The sequence below is a fragment of the Setaria viridis genome, chromosome 7 (assembly GCF_005286985.2).
Source record: "Setaria viridis chromosome 7, Setaria_viridis_v4.0, whole genome shotgun sequence".
NCBI lineage: Eukaryota > Viridiplantae > Streptophyta > Magnoliopsida > Poales > Poaceae > Setaria > Setaria viridis.
In genome coordinates this window covers 35,360,589-35,382,004 of record NC_048269.2, presented here as the reverse complement: position 1 = coordinate 35,382,004, position 21,416 = coordinate 35,360,589, and the positions used below count along the sequence as shown (strand labels likewise).

General features: G+C 45.4%; 5 protein-coding genes across 9 annotated transcripts; 2 read left to right on the top strand and 3 right to left on the bottom strand.

Moving 5' to 3' along the window:
* Positions 1-21: 21 nt before the first annotated feature.
* On the bottom strand, positions 22-2,796 carry LOC117864964 (uncharacterized). Its single transcript, XM_072294999.1, has one exon. It carries the CDS (start codon positions 2,634-2,636, stop codon positions 174-176), a length of 2,463 nt encoding a protein of 820 aa, XP_072151100.1. The 5' UTR covers positions 2,637-2,796; the 3' UTR covers positions 22-173.
* A 4,243-nt stretch (positions 2,797-7,039) lies between these two features.
* On the bottom strand, positions 7,040-8,740 carry LOC117864050 (caffeoylshikimate esterase). Its single transcript, XM_034748021.2, has 2 exons — positions 8,261-8,740; positions 7,040-8,185 (listed from the first exon to the last, which is right to left on the bottom strand). The coding sequence occupies exons 1-2, from the start codon at positions 8,327-8,329 to the stop codon at positions 7,223-7,225; spliced, it is 1,032 nt and encodes a 343-aa protein (XP_034603912.1). The 5' UTR covers positions 8,330-8,740; the 3' UTR covers positions 7,040-7,222.
* A 134-nt stretch (positions 8,741-8,874) lies between these two features.
* Positions 8,875-12,783, bottom strand: LOC117864051 (caffeoylshikimate esterase). 5 transcript variants are annotated; one of them, XM_034748023.2, is made up of 8 exons: positions 12,579-12,783; positions 11,036-11,129; positions 10,886-10,918; positions 10,479-10,625; positions 10,069-10,199; positions 9,806-9,943; positions 9,607-9,705; positions 8,875-9,234 (listed from the first exon to the last, which is right to left on the bottom strand). In XM_034748023.2, exons 2-8 carry the CDS (start codon positions 11,103-11,105, stop codon positions 9,016-9,018), a joined length of 837 nt encoding a protein of 278 aa, XP_034603914.1. In that variant the 5' UTR covers positions 11,106-11,129; positions 12,579-12,783; the 3' UTR covers positions 8,875-9,015. The 5 variants fall into 5 exon arrangements, with proteins under 5 accessions (XP_034603914.1, XP_034603915.1, XP_034603913.1 ...); XM_034748024.2 differs by having other exon boundaries at positions 12,584-12,783; XM_034748022.2 differs by lacking the exon at positions 12,579-12,783 and adding an exon at positions 11,976-12,109.
* On the top strand, positions 12,072-15,458 carry LOC117864049 (glucuronokinase 1). Its single transcript, XM_034748020.2, has 6 exons — positions 12,072-12,344; positions 13,905-14,054; positions 14,302-14,490; positions 14,597-14,713; positions 14,835-14,995; positions 15,069-15,458. The coding sequence occupies exons 1-6, from the start codon at positions 12,072-12,074 to the stop codon at positions 15,313-15,315; spliced, it is 1,137 nt and encodes a 378-aa protein (XP_034603911.1). The 3' UTR covers positions 15,316-15,458.
* Positions 15,459-16,864: 1,406 nt separating this feature from the next.
* Positions 16,865-20,060, top strand: LOC117862364 (uncharacterized). Its single transcript, XM_034745819.2, has 4 exons — positions 16,865-17,551; positions 17,636-17,793; positions 18,090-19,342; positions 19,746-20,060. Exons 1-4 carry the CDS (start codon positions 16,916-16,918, stop codon positions 19,859-19,861), a joined length of 2,163 nt encoding a protein of 720 aa, XP_034601710.1. The 5' UTR covers positions 16,865-16,915; the 3' UTR covers positions 19,862-20,060.
* The last annotated feature ends 1,356 nt before the right edge of the window (positions 20,061-21,416 follow it).

Below are 21,416 nucleotides of genomic sequence, written 5' to 3'. Positions count from 1 at the left end.
GAGAAAGCAAACTACACGGAATCAATAAAATCTTCTAAAAGCTCATCTTATCCACCGGAATTCAGAAGTATTCCTGACACCACCTTTGTTACATGAGGATAATAATATGCTGGTTTGACTAGTCTGGAAGAATGATGATTGATTCTACTCATGAACATGATCACTCATATCAGTCAGTGAGGTTGCAGGTTGTTGAGGTCGATGATGTGCGCCTCCAGCCGCTGGGCCTCCCTGATGATCTCTCCCATGCAGAGGCCCATGGAGCCCAGGCAGCAGACCAGCAGCCCCCTGTCGTCCCCCTCTGCTTCGGCTTCGCCGGCGTCGTCATCGTCCAGGTCCAGCAACGCTGCCGCCGCCTCTGCTGCGTGCGCTAGGAAGGCGCCCACCACCTCCCCCGGGGTCGTTGCCTCTTGCTGGTCGTCCTCCTCCTCCTTGTTGCAGCAGCAGCAGGAGGAGGAGGAGGAGGAGTCATCCCCAGCCTCAAGGTCGTCGTCCTTGATGATGACATCCTGATGATGGTGAGGATGATCAGCAGGTGGTGGTGATGACGACAGCATGCGGAGGCAGTGCCTGAGGGAGGTGGAGACGATGCTGCTGAAACACCGGTGGATCCTCATCATGTCCTCATCAGCCTCCACGCCCGCCGCCACGCGTGCCTGGCGGTAGAGATGCAGCAGCCGCGCCATCCTGCCGAGGCTGCCCTGGATCCTCTCGTAGCAGGCCGCCGGGAACCGCGGCAGCCACAGGTAGGAGGGCTCGCCGCCGGCCTCCGCCGCGTGTCTCCTGAGCAGGGCCAGGCTCTTGCTGATCACTTGTGATTGTGATGATGGGCCATCAGCAGAGCTGGCTGCAAGAAGCGTGGTGGCGATGCATCGGGTGAGGTGTTCCCTCGCCTTCGCCGACGGCCTCGCTCCTGGCTGAAAGAGGATGTCCGCCATGACGGTGCAGGAGATTCCTACGAAGGTCTCAACGAGGCGCGCGACGGTGAATGCCATGGGAGTCTCGTCGTAGCGGCGGCCCATGATGATGACGACGGAAAGCGCGGCCGACACGCCGCCGGCGGGGCCGTAGGCGCGGCTGCGCTTGAGGAAGGTGGCGACCACCATCCAGGGGACCAGCGCCAGGAGCCGCAGGTCCATCATGCCACTCAGCTGCTGCTGCGAGATGAGCAGGCAGCCCACCGCGCCGTAGACGGAGCCCAGGGCCGTGCCGTGGGCGCGCGCGGCCGCTACGGCCCAGGTGGAGTCGCGGCTCGTGGAGATGGTGGTGGCCACGATCAGGCCCGACCAGAAGCCGTGGTCGTTGTTGAAGAGCAGGCCCAGCAGGACGGCAAGGCCCAGCGAGAAGCCGCACTTGGCAGCAGCCACGAGCTTCTTGTTGCCTTTGGTGGCCGTCTTCTCTTGTTCGTCTGCTCTGCTCTTGTGCTGGTGGCCATGGCCATGGTCGGCTGCCGGCGCGATCTTCTTGTTGGCGTTGGCATCGCCATTATCACTTGCGAGCAACAAGCCGCCCGCTGCTCCTCGGAGCTGGTAGAGCGAGAAGAGGAACAGCCAGCAAGGATCCTGCTGCGTCTGCAATGGCAAGTAGGGTGGCTTCGAGGCGAAGCTTGCAGTCTGCTTGTTGGCAGGCGTCGTGAGGAGGGCGAGGCGTATGTGGTCCCTCATGGCCATGATGCCGGCATGATGCTCTTGCAGTTGCAGCAGGTTATTGCACTTGCTGTCGTTAGTTGTTCCGTCGATCACCATCATACTGAGCGCCATCTGCATTCCCGTGAGTGGCGTCTCCACCCCGTCGTAATCCACTGCTATTGCTCGTCGTCGCTCCCACTGCACATCCTCCTTGATGGCGTTCATGCGGCGGAGGAGTGCGGCGCTCGCCGATGCCAGGCGGTTGGCCTCCGAGATGCACGCCGCCATCTGCCATCGCCGCTGGCGGGTGCACGCTGCCGCCTCCCCACCGCCGATGAATATGATGGCGGCGTCGACCATGACCCTGACCCTCTCCGCCGCGAGCCCCCTGTACGCCCTTGCCTTGTCGGTGGCCTCCCCCGTGGCCAGCCTCGGCCATGGCAGCAGCACGGCCAGCAGCGCCGCTGCCACCCCGAGCGCCGTGCACGCTACCACGTTGGCCGGGTGCAGCACAGCAAAGGAGCGGGTGGGGTGGTCCCCCTTGTGGAACCTGGCCACGTAGATGATGATGATCTGCCCCAGCGCGATCCGCTTGGCCACGGGGTCCACCGACTCCGGCAGCGCCACCGCGAAGGTCGTGAGCGCCACGACGGCCGACGTGGCGAGCACGGACTCGGCGGCGCCGGTGCGGTGTGCGAGCCAGAGCGCCAGCACGGAGGGCGCGGCGCCCATGAGGGTGGCCTGGAGCGCGCTGACGGCGCCGCGCAGGGCCGTGCCGAGGGTGGCGTCGGTGACGATGATGACGGTGACGACGTAGGAGAAGGCCGGGAAGGTGATGTGGCGGCGGACGGCGGGCGGCGCGTAGAGGGAGACGAGGCCCACGATGATGCAGGCCAGGGCGGCGCGGAGGCCCGACGCCAGGGAGGAGCGCCAGCGGCCCACAAGCAGCTGCCGGGCAGAATCATGAGCTGCCCGCGGGAGGTGCACGGGGCATGTCTTCTTCTCCATCGGCGGCGACGCTGCGGCTAGCTGCTGCTGCGTCCTTGGTTCAATTATATTGGCTGATAGGAATTGATTCACCAATATATATGACCTCTACTAGGTATTGCGTGCTGCTTTCTTGGTAGATTCTTGACTTGCATATTTTGAATTGGTGGTGCTGCATCTATACAACTTTCTGGTTTCTTATTAACTATATAGTTGGTAGCAGCTTGTTGATACCTTACTGGCCATTCTCGCTACTCCACTACTTTTGGCCCTCCTTACATTGACCAAACAAACCCCTCATTCATAATCCATAGCATATATGTATGCATATTTTTTTAGAAAATAATAATAAAGTTTAAAGTCCATAATCAAAAGCAAAGTCTAATTAAGCTGCTTTAACGTATTTAATTGTTTACGGACGTCCAAAATAAGGTAATATATTATCTGTATATGTTCACATATGTTGTAGAGCATATGAAACCTGCTTACTTAGGTGTTTAATTTATTTGCTAAGCTAGAACTAATATATAATGATATGCATGCATGTATACCTAGATATACGTAGAGGGAGGAGGTGATGCCTTCCACGTCGACATGCATGCAGAATAAGTGGATGCTGCGCTAGCTGGGATTTGCAATTCCACTACTAGATAGAGAGAAGTAATCAAGTCCAACGTCGGGTCCATTCCATTCGCATTATATTTGGGATCGAATTGAAGCCAGCAGAAGATCGATGAGTACGCATGCGATGCTTATGGCCGCAGGAGGGAGTCAAAGGTTAAAGTTGCAGCACATCTCTCAAGAGTTAAATCAAATTAAAGGAGAGAATGCATTATAATTATTAATTATGCTTCCATCGGTTCGCTTCCCTCAGCAAAAGGAATCGATGCAAGACAACTGATTTCAAAACTTGGCTAAAGAGTTAAATGGATAGTTTGGAGTTGCTCTTATAAATGGATAGTTTGGAGTTCAAAACTTGTCCCTTCGAGAATTCCGACTCAACAATATTGGTGTATAAATGAGATTTAGATGTCACCGGTGGAAAACTCACATTTAGTACCGGTTAGATAGACTCAAATCTCTCTAAAAGCCATCCGGGATAAAAATTTTCGAGACGGAGGGATCTTTAGCCCTTTAGTACCAACCGAGGCTAAAAAATTTCGAAAAAAAATAAAAAAAGCCCCACGCCCGCCGGCCACCCGCGCCACCCACTGCCCGCGCGCCGCCGGCCTCCGCCTCCGCCGGCGGCCACCACTCGCCCTGGCCCACCTCTTGTGCGCCCCGCTGGCCTCCAACCGGAACAAATACCAACTGGGATAAAAGAGGGGGTCTTTTGCTCCGATTGGAATTTCCAACCGGGATAAAAGGGGGTGGCGTCCGTGCCAGGTCTTTTCAATCGGGACTAAAGCCCCTTCCGTCGATGTCTTTTCGGTACCTCATTTTTTACCCGGAACTAAATTTACTTTAGTCACGAGCCTAATATTAACCAAGATAAAAGGATTTGAATGTTCCTCTAGAAGTATCCAGTGGGATGGATGCACCGTACGCGTGCGCGTACGGGTCGTCACGGACAGGGGCGTCCCTAGGCAGCAGCGAATCAACATGCATGTGCTTTGGGCTTTGGCCTTTGGGGTGCATGGAACAGACACATGATGACGCCTCTACCTAAATTCTTCCTCCTCATGGCCGGCATACCTAGAACAAAGTTGGTTAAAGACACCCAGCTGAGCTCGATCGATCACGCACGCACTCTGCACGCACGCACCACATTTTCATCTTCCTTTTCTTTCTTTTCTTTCTTTTGCCTTTTATTTGGTGGACTCCAGTTGATGAACATGCATCCTGCCAATTTGCACTTTACTACCAGCAACCTATCTATTATCTTAATACAACAATATTAAATTAAATAAAGCCACCGCATTTGTCGCCGAGTTAAATTAAATAAAGCCACCGCATTTGTCGTCGAGAGGATCTAGAAATTCTCACGTTAATCAAAAAAGAGGGTCTAGAAATTCTCACGTTAATCAAAAAAGAGAAGAATATGGATCGTTGGATTTTATGAAGATCTAATAGTCTAAACTAATCCAAAGAATTCATATCAAATACGATTAATATATATAAATATAAATTGAGAATTTTAAAAATATGATTTCATTTTCATAAGTCAATGCGTGTCTTGCTCCTTGATTTCCATTCTCAAGTCGCCTACTGTGTAAGTAATAATTGTAAGATTTAATTGCTAAATGGACCATATGATGTGTTTCGTTATGTGTTTGTTAGTTCAACTAGGAGTGTGCCTGTGCGTTGCTACGGATTACAAAATATTAATATTGCAATATGTGGCTACAAAATATTAATATTGTAATATGTGGGAGCATCCAACGGACAATAATAGTATGAAAATAAGAACAAATATTACGTTACTTTAGTCTGATCATTATTTACTTTAGATGCATATATGTTTCCGTGACTACGAAAATACAAGGTACAGGAGGAAGACATGACAAGAGGAACATGTTTGATTTTCAAAAGCTATTTGCATATACATATTTCGTCACTACAATCAACTAAATAGGAACCATATATTCTACTGACTACTGTAGAACATACAACATGATCCAGTGTGATGTTCTTCTACTTGATTGCATCTTCAGTTTCATCAATCAGAAAAATGAAGACCCGCTTGTTCCATTGAGTGACCAAACCAGGCAACAGAAGGTGATTAGCAAAATCTTCTTGCCTCTTTAATTGCTTAATCTTCTATCCTCAGTAGCTGATGACTTGATCTCCAACAGCTGCAAGTTTCTTATGTATATATGTTCATTATGAAGGGGTAATCGGAGCAGGGGATGCACCTAAATACTTCCCTATGGCTTAGAGGAAGCATCTTTTGCAGACAAAATATTCCAGTCCTAGCTCTGAGTCAATGCGCTGCTAATAGGATTGAAATGATTTTGCACACTCACATGCCTACCGAAGATATATCAATATTAAGGAAATTGCTGCGACTAGGTGTAAATATGGTTCTAGTCGTTCAGGAGCTAATTCATTTGAATTTCTCCATTATCAATTAAAAAAAAGAACTCATGTGACAAACATTACTAAAAAATTCTTGGAAATGAAATTTCAGTACCTTTAAGGTATCGAGGGATCATTGCCAGTGCACAAATGGTAAGAGTATCATCATGGGAAAATCCTTTGAAATAAACCCCTACATGTGTCCAAAATCTAGCTTTATTGCAAATAAACCTTAACCATATCCTTGTTGTATCCTGTGCATAATCTTGCTATATCCCCCTTCGTGGATGGGGTTGGACTTGTTGAGTACTTTTGTACTCACCCCTGTTTTGTTGCTTCAGAGGAGGATCCGGACTTCGTTGCCGAGGTTTTCGAGTAGGAGGTTGCGTCTGCACCCAACATTGCCTGCGGTGTTGGCCCCTTTTGCAAGATGCTTCCGTTGACGCATAGTTCCGATTGCAGCCCAGAGTCCGACTGGACTACAACTTGGATTTGTATTGTTATCGCTTTAGTTTTACTTTGGGTGTGGCTCGCCCGCCCGCTCCTTCGGGAGCTGTACGGTTTCTGAACTATCTGTTGAATAAATGTGTTATCAGCCTCCTGGGACTGATAATTGGATCACATTTAGTCTCTACTTATGTGGGGACGCTTCAGCTGGCGCGGGCGGGCGCGGAGGCGGGTGCGGAGGCGGAGCGGTGGAGCGTGCGGAGGAGTCAGAGTGGCGAGGTGGGCGCGAAGGAGGTGGAGCGACGCGGGCGGAGGAGGAGCTGGCGGAGGCGGGTAGGCGTGGGAGCAAGCGGCTTTTTTATTTTTTTCAAAAAAAATTAATCTCAGTTGGTTTTTTCTCGAAAAATTTATCCCGGATGGCTTTTAGAGAGATTTGAGGTCTACCAACCGGGACTAAAGGTGATTTTTCCACCGGGGATAATAACCTCGACATGCCAAGGGGCCAGGCCTTGGATCATCTAGTAGTCAATCTCCAACTCGAGTTGGGCCAACACTCCAACTAATGTACCGCGCTGCTCCTATAAACTTGGTTGAGCCTCCTCTATTTGGAAAATGTAGAACCATATGTACATGCATGTGACCGCATGACTTATCTCAACCGTTGATTTCTCTCCATCCAATAGTTGATTCACCACCTACCCGTATACTTCTCATGTACCCATGATCCGTCTTACCATTGATTCAAAAATGAATAGCTCAGATAGCTCATGTGGTCTGATGCACATGTGAAAAATCCACGTTCTGCTGTTCTAACTTCATGCTTGGGTTATATTACACATTTATTCTTTTTTCCTTCTTTCCGGGCAAATTATTCGCCATGTTCCATCATATTGGAGCAAGCTTTCATTTGATTGTAGAAAGGAGGTAGCTAACTGAACTAATCCATACACAAGATCAGGTTGGAGTGTCAAACATTAATGTATAGAACATTTGATGGATTTCATCGAATGTCGTCTTTAGAGTCTTCTGATGCTAAGCTGGTATCACTGACAGTGATATACATGTATATATCCACAAAATATCTCATTTAATTTGAACTCTTCAATTATATTGGATCCTACACGTATATATAAAGCAGCTAGCTATTTGTTGCCATGCTGCTGGTGATGTTGGTCGTCATGCCTGGCCTTCTGCTCCACCTCCGGCAACTCCTCCATCGACGTCGTTGTATGGGATGATCTGTGGTCCAGCCAAGCAATGATGTCTTGGAAAACTGTCGAGATATTGTTGGGCGACTCGCCGGAGGTGAGGGCATGCCACATGCCTGGGTAGAGCTTGAGCGTCTTGTCATGGCTCGCCGCCGACCGATACAGCAACTCGCTCACCGAAGGGTCCGTCACCTTGTCCGCGCCGCCGTGCACGATCAGGAACGGCAACGACACCTGGTGCAGGATGTTTGCCTCCACGTCCAGGCTGACCTTGAGCAGCTCGGACGCGGTCTTGAGGCGCGGCTTGTCCTTGTAGCAGTAGGGGTTGCCCCGGATCTCGTCCCTCTTCTCCTGCGTCCTGTAGGCGGCGTCGATGACGTCGTTGGTGGGCACGACCTTCCAGGTCGGTATGATGGAGGTCATGGCCCTCAGGATGCTGACGACCACGGGGTGAGGCCGCATGTCGTCGGCGATCTTGCACATGGGCGCCACGAGCACGGCGCCCGTCCAGAAGTCGGGGCGTGCGCGGTGGAGGAGGAGAGCGACGGCGCCGCCCATGGACTCGCCGAGCAGGAAGCGGTGCCTGACGGTGGCGCCGTGGGAGCGGACGACGGAGGCGAAGTGGTCGTCGCAGTCCTGGACGAGGGCCTCGAAGTCTGGGACGTAGCCCTGCAGGCCGTCGGAGCGGCCGTGGCCCTCGTAGTCTAGGCCGTACACGGCGTACCCGGCACGGGCCAGGCGCTCGCCGGTGCCGCGCATGGTCACGCCGCACTCAACGGCGTAGCCGTGGCAGAGGAAGACGAGCGCCTTGGGAGGACGAGCATCCTTATTCCTCTTCTTCCCAGGCAGCCATCTGCAGGCGAAGAGGCTCATCCCCCGCGAGTTCCTCACGTACTCCTAGCATATAGATGTATGGATAGATCCGTGATCCATGGACATAATAACCAACTCCATCACATGCACGCATCATACCTCTTGGTACTCGTGGTCCAGGACGTCGTCCTCGCCGCCATCATCTCCGCCGCCGTTGCTGCTGCTCATCGCGCGCGGAGACACAGGGAGGGAGATGGAGAAACGCTGCGGCGGCCGGGGAATTGATGAAGAGAAGAAGACCACCGGAGTTGAATGTTCCGATCAACGACGGACAAGATTATTCAACTCGATCGATCATCTTCAACTGCTAGCTAGCAGGGCCGGCCGGAAAAGCAGGAAACCATAATTGAGAAGGAGACCCAGGGATATGGAACCAAAATAAACCAGATCTTTTTCTTTCAAAATTCAAAGAGACACCTTGACGCAATGGGTCTCCATCAGCCGATGAAGGGGACCTCTCAACCAACTAGAGCCCATTCTTCTTACTTCAAGGCAATGTTGGATGTTGTTTTCCTTAGTTAGCTTGCTGATACTAGCTTTTTTTAAAGAAACACGCATATTTTATATAAGCTAAGAATTAATAACGTCCATGACGGTGACTTGTGAGACGAGGAGCATCTTACATATGCCAGCGCTACCCCATTCGTACATCCACAGATGGGTGTCATCTTCCTACATGTTTTGCACGCAACTATGTATATGTAACTACAAACTAGCACTCACATCAACAATTTGATATCCAACATTTTCGTTACAGCTGCTGTATATAAGACATTACATACAAGACGGTATAGCGTTTGTTTGTTTTCACTAAAGTCACTATCTGATCTAATGTTAACTGTAAGCATCTTAAGTTACGAAGTTGATACCCTCTCATTCAGCCATTTGATGATGTCTGAAAACACAATATCAATGTTCTCCTTAGGTTCACCAGAAGTCAAAGCATGGCACATCCCTGGGTACAACTTTAGTGTCTTATCCTTGCTCTCCGCTAATGTATATAGCGCCTCACTTACAGATGGGTCGGTCACAGCATCACCACCACCGTGGACTATGATGAACGGTAGAGTAACCTATTTTTGAACAATTACAAGAATAATAGAATATTAATGCACCATATAATAAAAAGTAGTTTTATTAGCTGATGGATGCTAATTTATTAACATGGTGACAGATCAGTTGTGCGAACATATATGATTTTTATACTTCGAAAAAACTTCTGTTAATATTGCATACTTTGCATTGCATTACATTTCCACGTAAAATTAGTATGCACAGATTATGATTATTGAGCTAAATGAAGTACCTTTAAGTAGCCCACATATGAGTTAACTACCTGATTTGGTAAAAAGAAAAGGTGTTTTGTATGACATTTATGGTATCCAGAACACAATTAATCTCAGTGATATTTTGATAAAAAGTTCCATTCCAAGCCTTGCTCATACCTTGTCAAGATTGTTTTCAATATCCAAGCTTGCCATGAAAAGTTCATAACCGGTCTTTAGCCTAGGCTTTCCCTTGTAGCAATAATGATTATTTCTTACCTGATAATAAATAATGGTAATAACTAGCAGTTCCACAAAAAAAGTATTTCAAAAATTAAATCATCTTTTAGGTTTGAGCATTCCTATCTTTTCCTCACACCTCTTCACGCCATTCCTCGCTTTTAATCGCCCTATCAATGATATCTTCATTGGGGATGATTCTCCATGTAGGGATCACATTGCTGAGCTTGCTTAGAATAGAAATCACAATGGGGTGAGGCTTCATATCTTCTACAATCTGTGTGAATGGTAACCAATAGGCAATTAAATTTCATCATGATCAGATATTTAGTCTTAAATATGTATAAATGACACTATGACAAAACAGCTGTTGGCAACAAATCAAAATTGTTGGAAAGTAACCTTGCACATTGGAGCAACTAAAATGGCCCCATCCCAATAAGTAGGTTCCTTCCTATGAAGCATAAGCACAACAGCTCCCCCCATGGATTCTCCAAGCAAGAATCTCTTTTGGTTCTTGTACTCTACTTTCTCTATACAAGGGGGAATCATAGTATTAATGTTTGAAAAATGTTAATGCAGATATACAAATATTATGTGCGGTAGTTGAGTGCTAGAAATTTAATGTCCATTATATCTATATGAGATATGTTTTTCATAAAAGAATTTGAAGTGGTCATAAGAGAAAATGTATAGGTGTCTTCTTATAAAATACAGTTAGCATGTGGCGTCATAACCAAAAGCTTTCATAATTAACCATATGGGAAGTATTAATGGAGCTTAGAATAGGTGATTACATTAGTTATGCATACCACAAACACTTGCAAAGTACTTCGAGCAATCAACTACAATGTCATTGAAACTTGTAATATAGCCCTGAAGTCCAGAGGACTTTCCATGGCCTTCATAATCCATTCCATGCACAGCAAATCCTGCATGCGCCAACCTAGCACCTGTGCCTAAAAGCAACAATCTCAAGATGTATAAGCTAATTATGAAAAATTTATATATTTATGCTAGGTTCATTAAAATTATAATGATTCTATATACCATACCCTAATAAGAATACACGGAGAGTAGTTGATGTGATTTATATCTATCATAAATTGTACCATACTTGGTCTAAACCCATTGCCATTCATTTGTGACCAAGACATAGTCATATGATTAATTTTTGAAATAAAGTAGTGCATGAAAGTCACATCATTATGGTATTTACCTCTCATTGAAATGCTGCATTCCATAGCGTATCCTAAAAAGTAGAATAAAAGAACCGAATCAAATAATGTGAAAAAGGACAACTTCACTCTTCATTAAAGTTGCATTGGAAATTGAAAACAACATCGTATCAACAACCCCTCTTAGTTACCATGGCATAGAAATATGAGGGCTTTCGGTTCATAGTTTGAAGGTCTCCATTGACATGTAAACAAATTCATTCCTCGTGAATTCAAAATATATTCCTACAATAGAAAAATTCGAATAGATGATATTGAGAAGAAACTTGGTATGCAAATTTATTGAATGGTTGTTTATATCATCACAACAAAATATAAAAATTATCCAGATAAGTTAAGTTCTAATTAAAAGAATAGACAAGATAAATTGACCTCTTCATACTTGATACAAATGTCGGCCATTTGCTATGAAAATGAAGCAGTAGCACTAAGGCATAAAACATTGTGTACATAAGCAATTTATATTTAGAAATGGTCAAAGATAAGCAGGTGCCCCATTGTGTGGATAGCTTAATTTGAAGGCACACATTTTTGTGTGGTATTGTTTGCATGTATGCATGGCAACACAGATTGTGTGGTTAAGAAATAGCTATCTTTAAGCAGGCTAAGTTTAGCAAACTCAAACAAGCTACTTATTGATAAGCTCATCCCAAACTTCTATTGGTTCTATGTACTAGCATGATCAAGTCAATTGAAATTTGTTTTTTTATAGCTAGAACATGATTATGTTCTATATAACAAGAAATTAATTGTTCTCATAAGGATAATTTTTTTCATTTTTGGGTTGCATTAGGTCTTAAAATAAATATTCACAAATGTTGTGTGACACCTTGATAGAGCAACTAGTAACTCCTCATCCCAACAGGGACTATAGCCTAGTTTTCCAATGACGAATGCATTATAAGGTGAAAGGTTCTCTCTTTGGATGCTATTGCAACTTTTTATTGTTTGCCGTATTAAATAATAAGGAATGGATGGTCATTTTAGTATGTTATGGCAGGCCATGGCATGATCATTAGGTGGCTTGACAAACCAATCCTATTAGAACACACGAGTTATATTCATGATTACCTGAGGTGAGTTTTGCCGTGGACCGGATTCAAAACTATCAATCCGGACCTCCTTCCGGACCATTCCGGCTAAACCGAACGGCATCGTGTAACAATAATGATATTTATTTATCTTCTCGCTCTGAATCTTCGATCTACCCGCTCAGCACGAGAGGAGGAGGAGATGGCGGCGGCGGAGATGGTGTTGGAGCGGCGGGCGTACGCGCGGGTGGGGCTCCTGGGCAACCCCAGCGACGTATACGGCGGCAGGGCTCTGTCCTTCGCCATCGCCGACTTCTCCGCCACCGTCCGCCTCCGCCCTTCGGCCGAGCTGCTCATCCAGCCTCACCCGCACCACGACCTCGTCGCCTTCCCCTCCCTCCCCCACCTCGTAAGCGACTCCTTCTTGCTATCAATTCAATCGATCTGTATGTCTATTCTTCCATTCCACTAGTAGAGATTTACATTCAGCTGCAGGATTATTGTTGCTAGGGTCCCTAAACATGGATACTTGGATAGCCAATTCATACCACTAATAGACGTCATTTACAACCAAAAGAACAAGACAACAGAGCAAACAGCAAGAGTATTTGATCTGATAACCTGAAGCTGCAGCAGTACTTACCTTACCTCCGAGGAGTTGATCCAGATGGAGGAACAATAGTCTTCAACTTAATTACTCGTTTCTTTCGTCGCCTTGACTTCGTTCTTGACGCTTAGAAAGGAGGGATGGTCCTCTTTATTGCCAAGCTGACCCTTCTAAAGCTTCTCGGCATACTAGCTGACTTGCAGACAGAGCACTAGCTCGAGAATAAGTGCTTCCTCTTCTTTTCCACCCACCATCCTCTTTTTTTTTTCTGAAGATAAGATAATGATCTTTTTTTTTCCAGAATTGCTTTATATTGAACGGTTGGAGTCAGAAAATTCCTTGTAATGTGGGATTTGATTTTATACAATTCCAGAAAACACAATTAAAGAATATGTTCTCGTGTTTCTTTTATCTTATCTAGGCCTCTTTTGGCCAAATCTTATGCTGGTTTTAAATCGTACAGCCATGTCATCCTCTCTGATGACATATCATAAGTTTATCTATTATTCTTTTCTTCACCCTTAGCCAGGGGCAAGATGATCATTCTTCATGATTCGAGTTACATTATTGGAACAGATCAAGCATTGTAATTTTGTCAAGCAAACCCAATCATAGAATGTATTTGTACACCTCTCTTATGTGCACATTTTCAATTTATGTGCTGAACAGGAACACAACTGATAAATCTATTTTTCTATTTGAATTGTAACATCAGAACACCCATCCCTCGTATGCTAAAAAAATAAATCTTACGAAGTTACAATACAGAAAAAGCGTGTCTTTCTGAAATTTTGGCGCAAGGCAATTTTTTCTTTAACTATTTTCAATATAAATGGGCCTTATCTTCCTAACCCGACTGGAGTGAGCCTGGTATTGTTATCAAGGCAACTTTTCTGTTTACTATTTTTGGAGGTATGCATACAAGGGCAAAGCATTTGGATCAGGTTTCATTTGGCTAAGAAGAAATATATTCAGTGATAGGTGTTACTGTTGGATTATAAGTGAATTGCCCACCTTTCCCTATCAGCTTAAGCTTTTGGGTTGAACTGGTTGGTGCATGCAAATCAATATGGTATCAGGGCCAGAGGTCTCGAGTTCGAATCCTAGCGGGCATGATTAAAATAAAATAATTGCAGCCCACTCCAATTTCCATATGCGGTTTGAGCGAGCCTGCCCGTGAGGGGGAGTGTTGAAGTATAAGTGAATTGCCCACCTTTCCCTATCAGCTTAAGCTTTTAGGTTGAACTGGTTGGTGCTTGCAACTCAATAGTTACTGAAACATGAAGGCACTTAACTATGCCTTTACCATCATTTAAGCAAATAATTTTTGTCAAGTATTAATTCCTTTCCCTTTTTGTTTAGGTGAATCGTTTGCAAAGTGAAGGATATTATGGAGGTGTTCGGCTGCTGATGGCTATCTGTAAAGTTTTCTACAATCACTGTATTCAAAATAACATCAGTCTAAAAGCTGAAAATTTCACCTTATCCTACGATACTAATATTCCTCGGCAGGTAACTACTCGAAATCCTCTTCCTTTGTTCGCCTCTTTTGCTCCCATTGCATATTGGCTGCTTCTATTCATATTGCTATGTGTGATAGCTGGTGAAAAGATACCATTATCCTTGAAAACTAACAACATAAAAAGATTTTAGCTGTGTTTTCCTGAAGCACTGTAGATAAGTCCTAGCTATAACATTTTATTGATATGTTTATGAGTTGGAGATTAATACATATTATCTTGACAATTTTGTTCTGTAGGCTGGGCTATCTGGTTCAAGCGCGATTGTTTGTGCTGCTCTAAGCTGCCTTCTTGACTTCTATGATGTCAGGCATTTAATAAAAGTTGAATTGAGACCTAATCTGATTCTCGATGCTGAGAAAGAGCTTGGAATTGTTGCTGGACTTCAGGACCGAGTAGCACAGGTTTATGGGGGACTGGTTTATATGGTACGCGATACAAGCATTCGTTATTGGCAGTTAAGCGCCTGCATACAGCATACATACTGCTACCTAGTGCGAACTCTATTATTTAAGTTTCATTTTTTTTACTCAGGATTTTAGCAAGGAGCATATGGACAAGCTGGGTCATGGCATATACAGGCGTTTGGATGCCAATCTGCTTCCTCCTCTATACCTCATCTATGCAGAGAACCCCAGTGACTCTGGCAAGGTTGTTATTGAATTAAATCAATACACTACAATTCATGCTTAAATTTTGTCATGCCACCACAAAATAAGATTGAGATGTTTCAGTCCTCCAAATCAACAGCCATCAATGTTTTATATCGTAGGTCCACAGCACTGTTAGGCAAAGATGGTTTGATGGTGACGAGTTCATAATATCACGTATGAAGGAAGTAGCGCAGCTAGCGCTTGATGGCCACAGGGCTTTGCTGCAGAAGGATTATACTGAGCTTGCGAGGCTTATGAATAGGAACTTCGATCTACGAAGGTAAGTTTAATGCGCCTACCTGAGCACATGCATGGTTTTGGAATGCGAATTGAGTTTTATGTGGTAATTGTAGAGAAATGTTTGGAGATGATGTACTTGGTTCAGTGAACATAAAGATGGTGGAGGTGGCACGCTCCGTGGGCGCGTCATCCAAGTTCACAGGCAGCGGGGGCGCGGTGGTTGCGCTGTGCCCAGATGGGGAAGCGCAGGTGGAGCTTCTCCACAGGGCTTGCCAGGAGGCTGGCTTTGTGGTACAACAGATCATAGTTGCACCCTCGGCGCTGTCGGACGAGGAGCTGACAAGCTTGTTAACTTGCTAGTGGAACGATGGATGAGCTGTTGAGTAGTTGAAGCTACTGTTTTATTTGTTTCGGAGGTAAAAGGAAACAAAACAATATAACTGTATGGTTTGCCAGGTCATGTGTTTTGATATGTGGGATGCCTTGCATGACCCATTTTTTTATTTTTTAGCCTTTTTTTTCAAAAGATTCTCACGAATAGGTGGAAACATTTTAAAATCTCGACCCTTAGCTTAGCTTGGCATCACTATTGGTAGCATCAAGTTTGTATGTCTCGACGCCAGAGTGTTTGACGTCTAGGTCGTTGCGCTATTGGTGACGTGGATGCTAGCATAGCAGGTGGTTTAGCGCCAGCGTGGATGGCGTCAAGATCTAAGGTGCCAAGTTTGGTGTGGATGGTGCCAAGATCTAAGGCGCAAGTTTAGCGCCGTAAAGCTTAGCATCGAGCTGTTACTATAACTCTTAACGTTTCAAATGAAACAAGTATAATTGTTTCGAAGAGCATATAATTTAACAAATTATAGTGCAGTTCCGTGCATTTTGGGTTTGGCGTTGAATCTTTTTTTGCTACAATTTTTTAAGGAATTTTATTTTTTTTTTTGCTTGGGCCCTGGGCGGCAGCCCCTTCACGTTGTCCTTTGACTCGACACTGTTCTCGCACGATTGATCGTTGCCAATTCCAGAAAGGCCCTGTCCGATCCTTTTACTATCAAACAAGCACGCCGTTCAAAAAAATCCTTTTACCAAACGCCGCCATCGTTAATCTGTTTAGGTAAACATGCGCATCCGTCTGATTCACCACGCGGCACGCTCACGGCACCGGTGCGACGGTGCCTTGCGCGAGCGAAACGCGGCGCAGGGACAGCGACGCCTCCGGCGAGCCCGAGCGTGCGGCCGCGGCCACACGCTCACAATCTCACCCCCATCGAGCACCCGCCCCTCTCCCTGTCATGCGCGGGCGCAACATTCTCCCAGCGTGGAGTGGAGCCGTGAGGGGCCGCCGCCGGTCCAAGCAAAAAAATTAAAATCCCTTAAATAAAAATGAAGAAAAAAAGATTCAACACTAGGTTCAAACCTAGTTAAGATGCACGCGTCCTAATCAACTAAACTACATTGTGGTTTGTTGCATGCTCTTCGGAACCATTATACTTGTTTCATTTGAAACACCCAGAGCTATAAGGTAACAAGTCGGCGCCAAGCTTGGTCATGTCATCATCCACGTCGCCAATAGCGCAACGACCTAGGCGCCAAACACTCTGGCGTCGAGACATGTAATGATGGTGCCAAGCTAAGGGTGCAGATTTTGAGATGTTTCCACCAGAAATCTGTTTGCGAGAATCTTTCGAAAAAATAGCTACAAAATAAAAAAGTTGGCCTGGCGTGATGTGTCTGGTCGTGTGTGCTCACCTTGCCGGCCTTGGCATCCAGCTGGCCCAGGGTGGCCTGAATCATTTCTAACCCGGGCCTGGGCTGCATCCTACGCGGGCCGAGTTCGAGAACGTGGGCCTGGGCTGCCTCCTGTTGTTATTTACGGGCCTGTTCCTAGCCTTCTCTTCTTCCTTCCTCCTCCTCCCTCCCTCTCCCCGCGTTGTTTGCCGCGCCGCCGCAGTTGCTGTAACGAATGGCGCCGCCGCTCCTCTTCTACGATCTCAGCCTCCTCCCATCCTCCTCCTCGTCCATTGGCGGTGGCGGCGATGACAGCTCAAACCCCTCCTCCTCCCGCCTCCAACTCTTAGCCGCCACGGCCCGCGCTCTCGAGCTCGGCTACGCCGCCGTCGCTCTCGACCGCACCCACCGCGGCCTCCTCGCCGACTCCCACCGCTGCCGTACCGAGCTTTTCCCGCCACTCTCCTCTCTCCCGCTCCCGCCCTCCGCCGCTCTCCATCGCCGCCGCCTCGCCTCCCCCGCCTCCGAGCCCTTCCGCCAGTACACCCGCATCACCCTCTCCCTCGACTCCGCTGCCGCCGCCGCTTCCGCCCTCGCGCCCTCCGCCGCCCGCCTCCTCCGCACCTACGACCTCGTCGCGGCCCGCCCCCTCACCCAGGCCGCGTTCGACCATCTCTGCCAGGCTCCCCTCTCTGCTCAGCATCTTGATCTCATCTCCATCGACTTCTCCTCCCACAGTAAGCTGCCCTTCCGCATCAAGCTCCCCATGCTAAAGCTTGCGCTGCAAAAGGGGCTGCATTTTGAGATTGCCTACTCCCCACTCATTTCTACTGACATCAATGCCAAGAGAAACCTCCTAGCTGAAGTCAAGGTCAATCAGTATTGTTTTTCCGAACACTTTGCAACCATATACAGCACTTGTACTTACATAATAATGCATTCTACTAATTTTCAGCTCCTGGTGGACTGGACTAAAGGAAAGAATCTCATTATCTCAAGCGCTGCTCATACTGCTTCCCAGATCAGAGGGCCATATGATGTCATCAATCTATCTGCCTATTTGCTTGGCCTTCCCATCAACCGAGCAAAAGCTGCTATCTCCACAAACTGCAGGTCACTTCTCCATTTGCCAATCACCTTATTTCAGAAATCATGATAGCTCGTTGCATGCATAACTTACTGATTCGGTTAGTTTCGGCTTGAATACGTATTGTATTTCAGTAACCCCTTTGCAAAGGAGCATCTTGTAGTGTTGGTATATATTTAGCAGCCTTTTGTTTTATTTAGTTTCAGATTTCTGATTGCAACCTGCAACCAGCCGCTCTATCAATTTGTGTCACCTACTTTCTATTTAGTAAGGAAGCAAATGCTCCTTGAATTGCAATGTGATACTGTTTGCTCATCGCCAGGTCACTTGTTTTGAAGGCTCTGAGGAAGAAACATTTCTACAAAGAAACAATCAGAGTCGACAGACTTTTACCAAATGAACAGTTGACTTCAACAGAATTCAAGCTTGTTGATTGGATTGCTGGGATTTCTGTATCATCTGAAGGAGGGCTAAATCAGCTGGAATCTTCTTCCAACTTTGATGAACGTCCTGGTTCACCCATATGTGGTGTAATGGAAGGGTTACACGAAGAACCTCACGATTTTGATGTGTCTGTATTTGCTAAACTGTCAGAACAGTCTGGTGACCATGAACAAATCCCATCCCAAACCCAAGAAGAGACATTACAAATTGACAGAACTGAAGTTCTATTAGATTGTGGCCAGTCTATCCTGCCTGCATCTTCATATTATCAAAATGCTGTTCTTGCAAAGACCGGAGACAGTAAAGTTGTTCCGAATCCTTTCATGCAGGCTGGTCCAGGTTCTTCTGCTAAGCATGTTGAATTTGTGCAGGATGCGATGGAAGTAGATACAACAGAATCACGCAGGCTGAACCTCATTGTGGGTGACAGTATTCCTTCAACTTCTGGTATTAGTGCCAAGTTATCATGCTCTGCTCTTATCCATGGTGTAGAGCTTTCTGGCACTAGTCTTGAGGATCAGGGCCCATGCCAGTCTAGTGAAATCCTTGCTAATGATAAATCTTATACAAAATATCACACTGATTGCGCTGGTGGTGAGAGGGAAAAAACCATAGTGGATCATGAAATTCCTTCTGGTTCTGTTGTTTGCCCTGAGGACAAGGATTTGGACCAGTCTACTGCCATGCAAGTTGATGCTGAGACTTGCAGAGGTACTTCGGAACTAGTAGAGTGGCCCCCAAGTGGGATAGATGATGAGGCTCCATTGGATCTTGCATTTTACTCAAGTCATAAATTACACAGTAATGTTATAATTCAACGGGAAGTTATGGAGGGGAAAATAGAGCAAAGTATGGATGAAAACGTAGAACGAACTGCAGAAAATGAGACAGAGTCCATTGACAAAATAACAAGAACATCTGTTTCAATGGAACCTGCATTCCATGGTCAGGAGATCAGCTTAACAAGTTATAAAAGAAGCACTGATGCAAGTTGCGAAAGTGATGAGCTGAAAGAACAAAATTCTGAGGAAACAAATGCTTCTTTGGAGAAAAGTGTTGCTAAAACACATGAGATACTACCAAAATTTTCTTATCCAAGTGGTAAGGTTGAGATGTCCACAATCAGATCAGGTAAGATATGATGTGCAAGTGTTTAGTACTTTGAATTTGCAAAACTTCCACATATTTCTACTCTTTACTATTCAAAAATCTTTCAAGTAGTTACAGTTAATACTGTCTTTTTTGTGATGAACACTATTTATTTTCTGTTAATTCATTTATGCTTCTATTAGTACCTAGTTCTGTGAGATGATACAATGGGTTTTGCATTATCTTTCTTTCGTAAGGGAAAGGCAATTGGAAGGATATTTCTTGTTCGTTGTGTTCTTAATATATTCCAGTTTAGATCAAAGTGAGCTAAGTTTCTGTTGGTGATATTCAACTTGTTTTGTGAAAATGGTTTTATTTTGTACAAACGAAAAATAAGTTCATTGTCTATCTTCCAAACAAGTCTAAAGTACTGTTGATTCTGCAGAAAAGCGAAGACGTAAACTAAGGCCACACCATCCAGCTTATCTTCCTTTCTTGGGCTTCCTTAGGTCTCTGCATTTCAAGCAGAAAATATGCAAGGTAAGAGGGTTGAATGGCTGATCAAACACACGTGAGGATTTATTTCACTTTGACAGGAACGTGCTGTCACTTACCATCCCTGAATCATTATGTAACAAGGGAAGGTTGAAGAATTTCCCAGCAAGAAATCTCAGTTTCACTTTTACCAGCAGTTGTATTGTACCTATGGAAAATTGAGACTTACCTGAAAGATGGGAAAACTTTCTTTTTGGTTCCTGCATTTGTGGTCTAGGTCTTTAACTTTTCTCAGTGCCACTACAAAGTACAGCTCTCAACTTTCATGTTTTGTGAAGGGAAACTATCCTTTTGGTTCCTACTTTCATGTTTAGTCAAACCATGCTTGCATAAATTAAGGTATATATTTGATCTGATCAGCGACTGATGAGGCTGGCAGTTCCACTTGGCCCACTATGATTAACACACAACCTCATGAAATCTGGTAAATGGTGCAGTAGATATGTTATAAGTTCGTCCATTAACTGAAAGGAAATATAGGTAAGAAAACAAATAAAAGTTGGTGTTTGCTTACTATTCTGCCAATGTCCAAGGTTATGTGAACAATCTGATCATCTATTTCACATAGCAGGCTTAGTAATTCTGTATTAATTCAATTCTTAGGTGGTTTTATGCTTCTACCAAGTATTATTGAGTTTACTGTACATGTAAGAAAAACCTTTTTGTTGCATGTTTGCTAAGTGTGCTGGAGCTGGACAATTGCATGTTTGCTAAGTGTGCTGGAGCTGGACAATGCTAGCTTATGTTAGTGCTGGAGCTGGACAATGCTAACTATTAGCTCAATCCTTTTATCAGCCTGACAATTATTCAATGCCTGTGAACTGTGGTTTCATATATTCATGTTGAAAATTGAAGTAGGTATTGTTATTAGATCTTCATCACAAGATACTTACACTAATGAAGTCTATAATTGTGAATGTCAGTTTATGCATATGTAACTTAAAGAAAACCCACTGGAAAACATTTCCATGTCCAGAGCTCTAACCTTGAAACAGCTTCCACGTAGTAGTGCCTCAATTGGAGCAGCTTCTTCCTCTATTAACTGAGAAGAAAGCCGCTTTGTCAATATCAATACTCTTAGGCTTTGTTGGCTTCTTGAAGTAGCTTCAAGTTATCTCTATTCATCCTCTTTAACTAGGAATACTGATTCAGTAGAGAAAGCATCGGGAACCTCTTAAGTATTCATGGCCATATGCTGTATAGTGATTTGCCTTGGAATCACATGAAGCAACGGTCACATTTATCAAGTTTTTTTACTGCATTTGGACAAATCTTAGTGTCATTATAGTACTCGGAACCTGCAAAATCATAAATTGGTGTAAACAAACATTCTATCATATCTGTGATCCCATGTTGCCCACAGTGTTTTGTAGGTTTGTGGGTGTGCGTTCTGTGCTGGGGGTTTTAGTCCTTAACCGGACTTTTGTATTCTCTTTTCTCTCTTAATGAAATGACACGCAGCTCTCCTGCGTAGTTCGAGAAAAAAAATGTTGCCCACAGTGTAACGACTCAGTTATGCTGTTCTCAAATGACTTCTGTGAAGATCAAGTTGGATGTGTAT

Coding starts and splice junctions, on each gene's coding strand:
- LOC117864964 (XM_072294999.1), bottom strand. CDS start 2,636: ATGGAGAAGAAGACATGCCCCGTGCACCTCCCGCGGGCAGCTCATGAT.
- LOC117864050 (XM_034748021.2), bottom strand. CDS start 8,329: ATGAGCAGCAGCAACGGCGGCGGAGATGATGGCGGCGAGGACGACGTC. Junction 8,186..8,260: donor TGGACCACGAGTACCAAGAG/GTATGATGCGTG, acceptor TCTATATGCTAG/GAGTACGTGAGGAACTCGCG.
- LOC117864051 (XM_034748022.2), bottom strand. CDS start 12,059: ATGCCGTTCGGTTTAGCCGGAATGGTCCGGAAGGAGGTCCGGATTGAT. Junction 10,919..11,035: donor CCTCATATTTCTATGCCATG/GTAACTAAGAGG, acceptor TCTACTTTTTAG/GATACGCTATGGAATGCAGC. Junction 9,944..10,068: donor TAGTTGCTCCAATGTGCAAG/GTTACTTTCCAA, acceptor CCATTCACACAG/ATTGTAGAAGATATGAAGCC.
- LOC117864049 (XM_034748020.2), top strand. CDS start 12,072: ATGATATTTATTTATCTTCTCGCTCTGAATCTTCGATCTACCCGCTCA. Junction 14,714..14,834: donor ACCCCAGTGACTCTGGCAAG/GTTGTTATTGAA, acceptor TTTATATCGTAG/GTCCACAGCACTGTTAGGCA. Junction 14,996..15,068: donor AGGAACTTCGATCTACGAAG/GTAAGTTTAATG, acceptor TGGTAATTGTAG/AGAAATGTTTGGAGATGATG.
- LOC117862364 (XM_034745819.2), top strand. CDS start 16,916: ATGGCGCCGCCGCTCCTCTTCTACGATCTCAGCCTCCTCCCATCCTCC. Junction 17,552..17,635: donor ACCTCCTAGCTGAAGTCAAG/GTCAATCAGTAT, acceptor ACTAATTTTCAG/CTCCTGGTGGACTGGACTAA. Junction 17,794..18,089: donor GCTATCTCCACAAACTGCAG/GTCACTTCTCCA, acceptor GCTCATCGCCAG/GTCACTTGTTTTGAAGGCTC.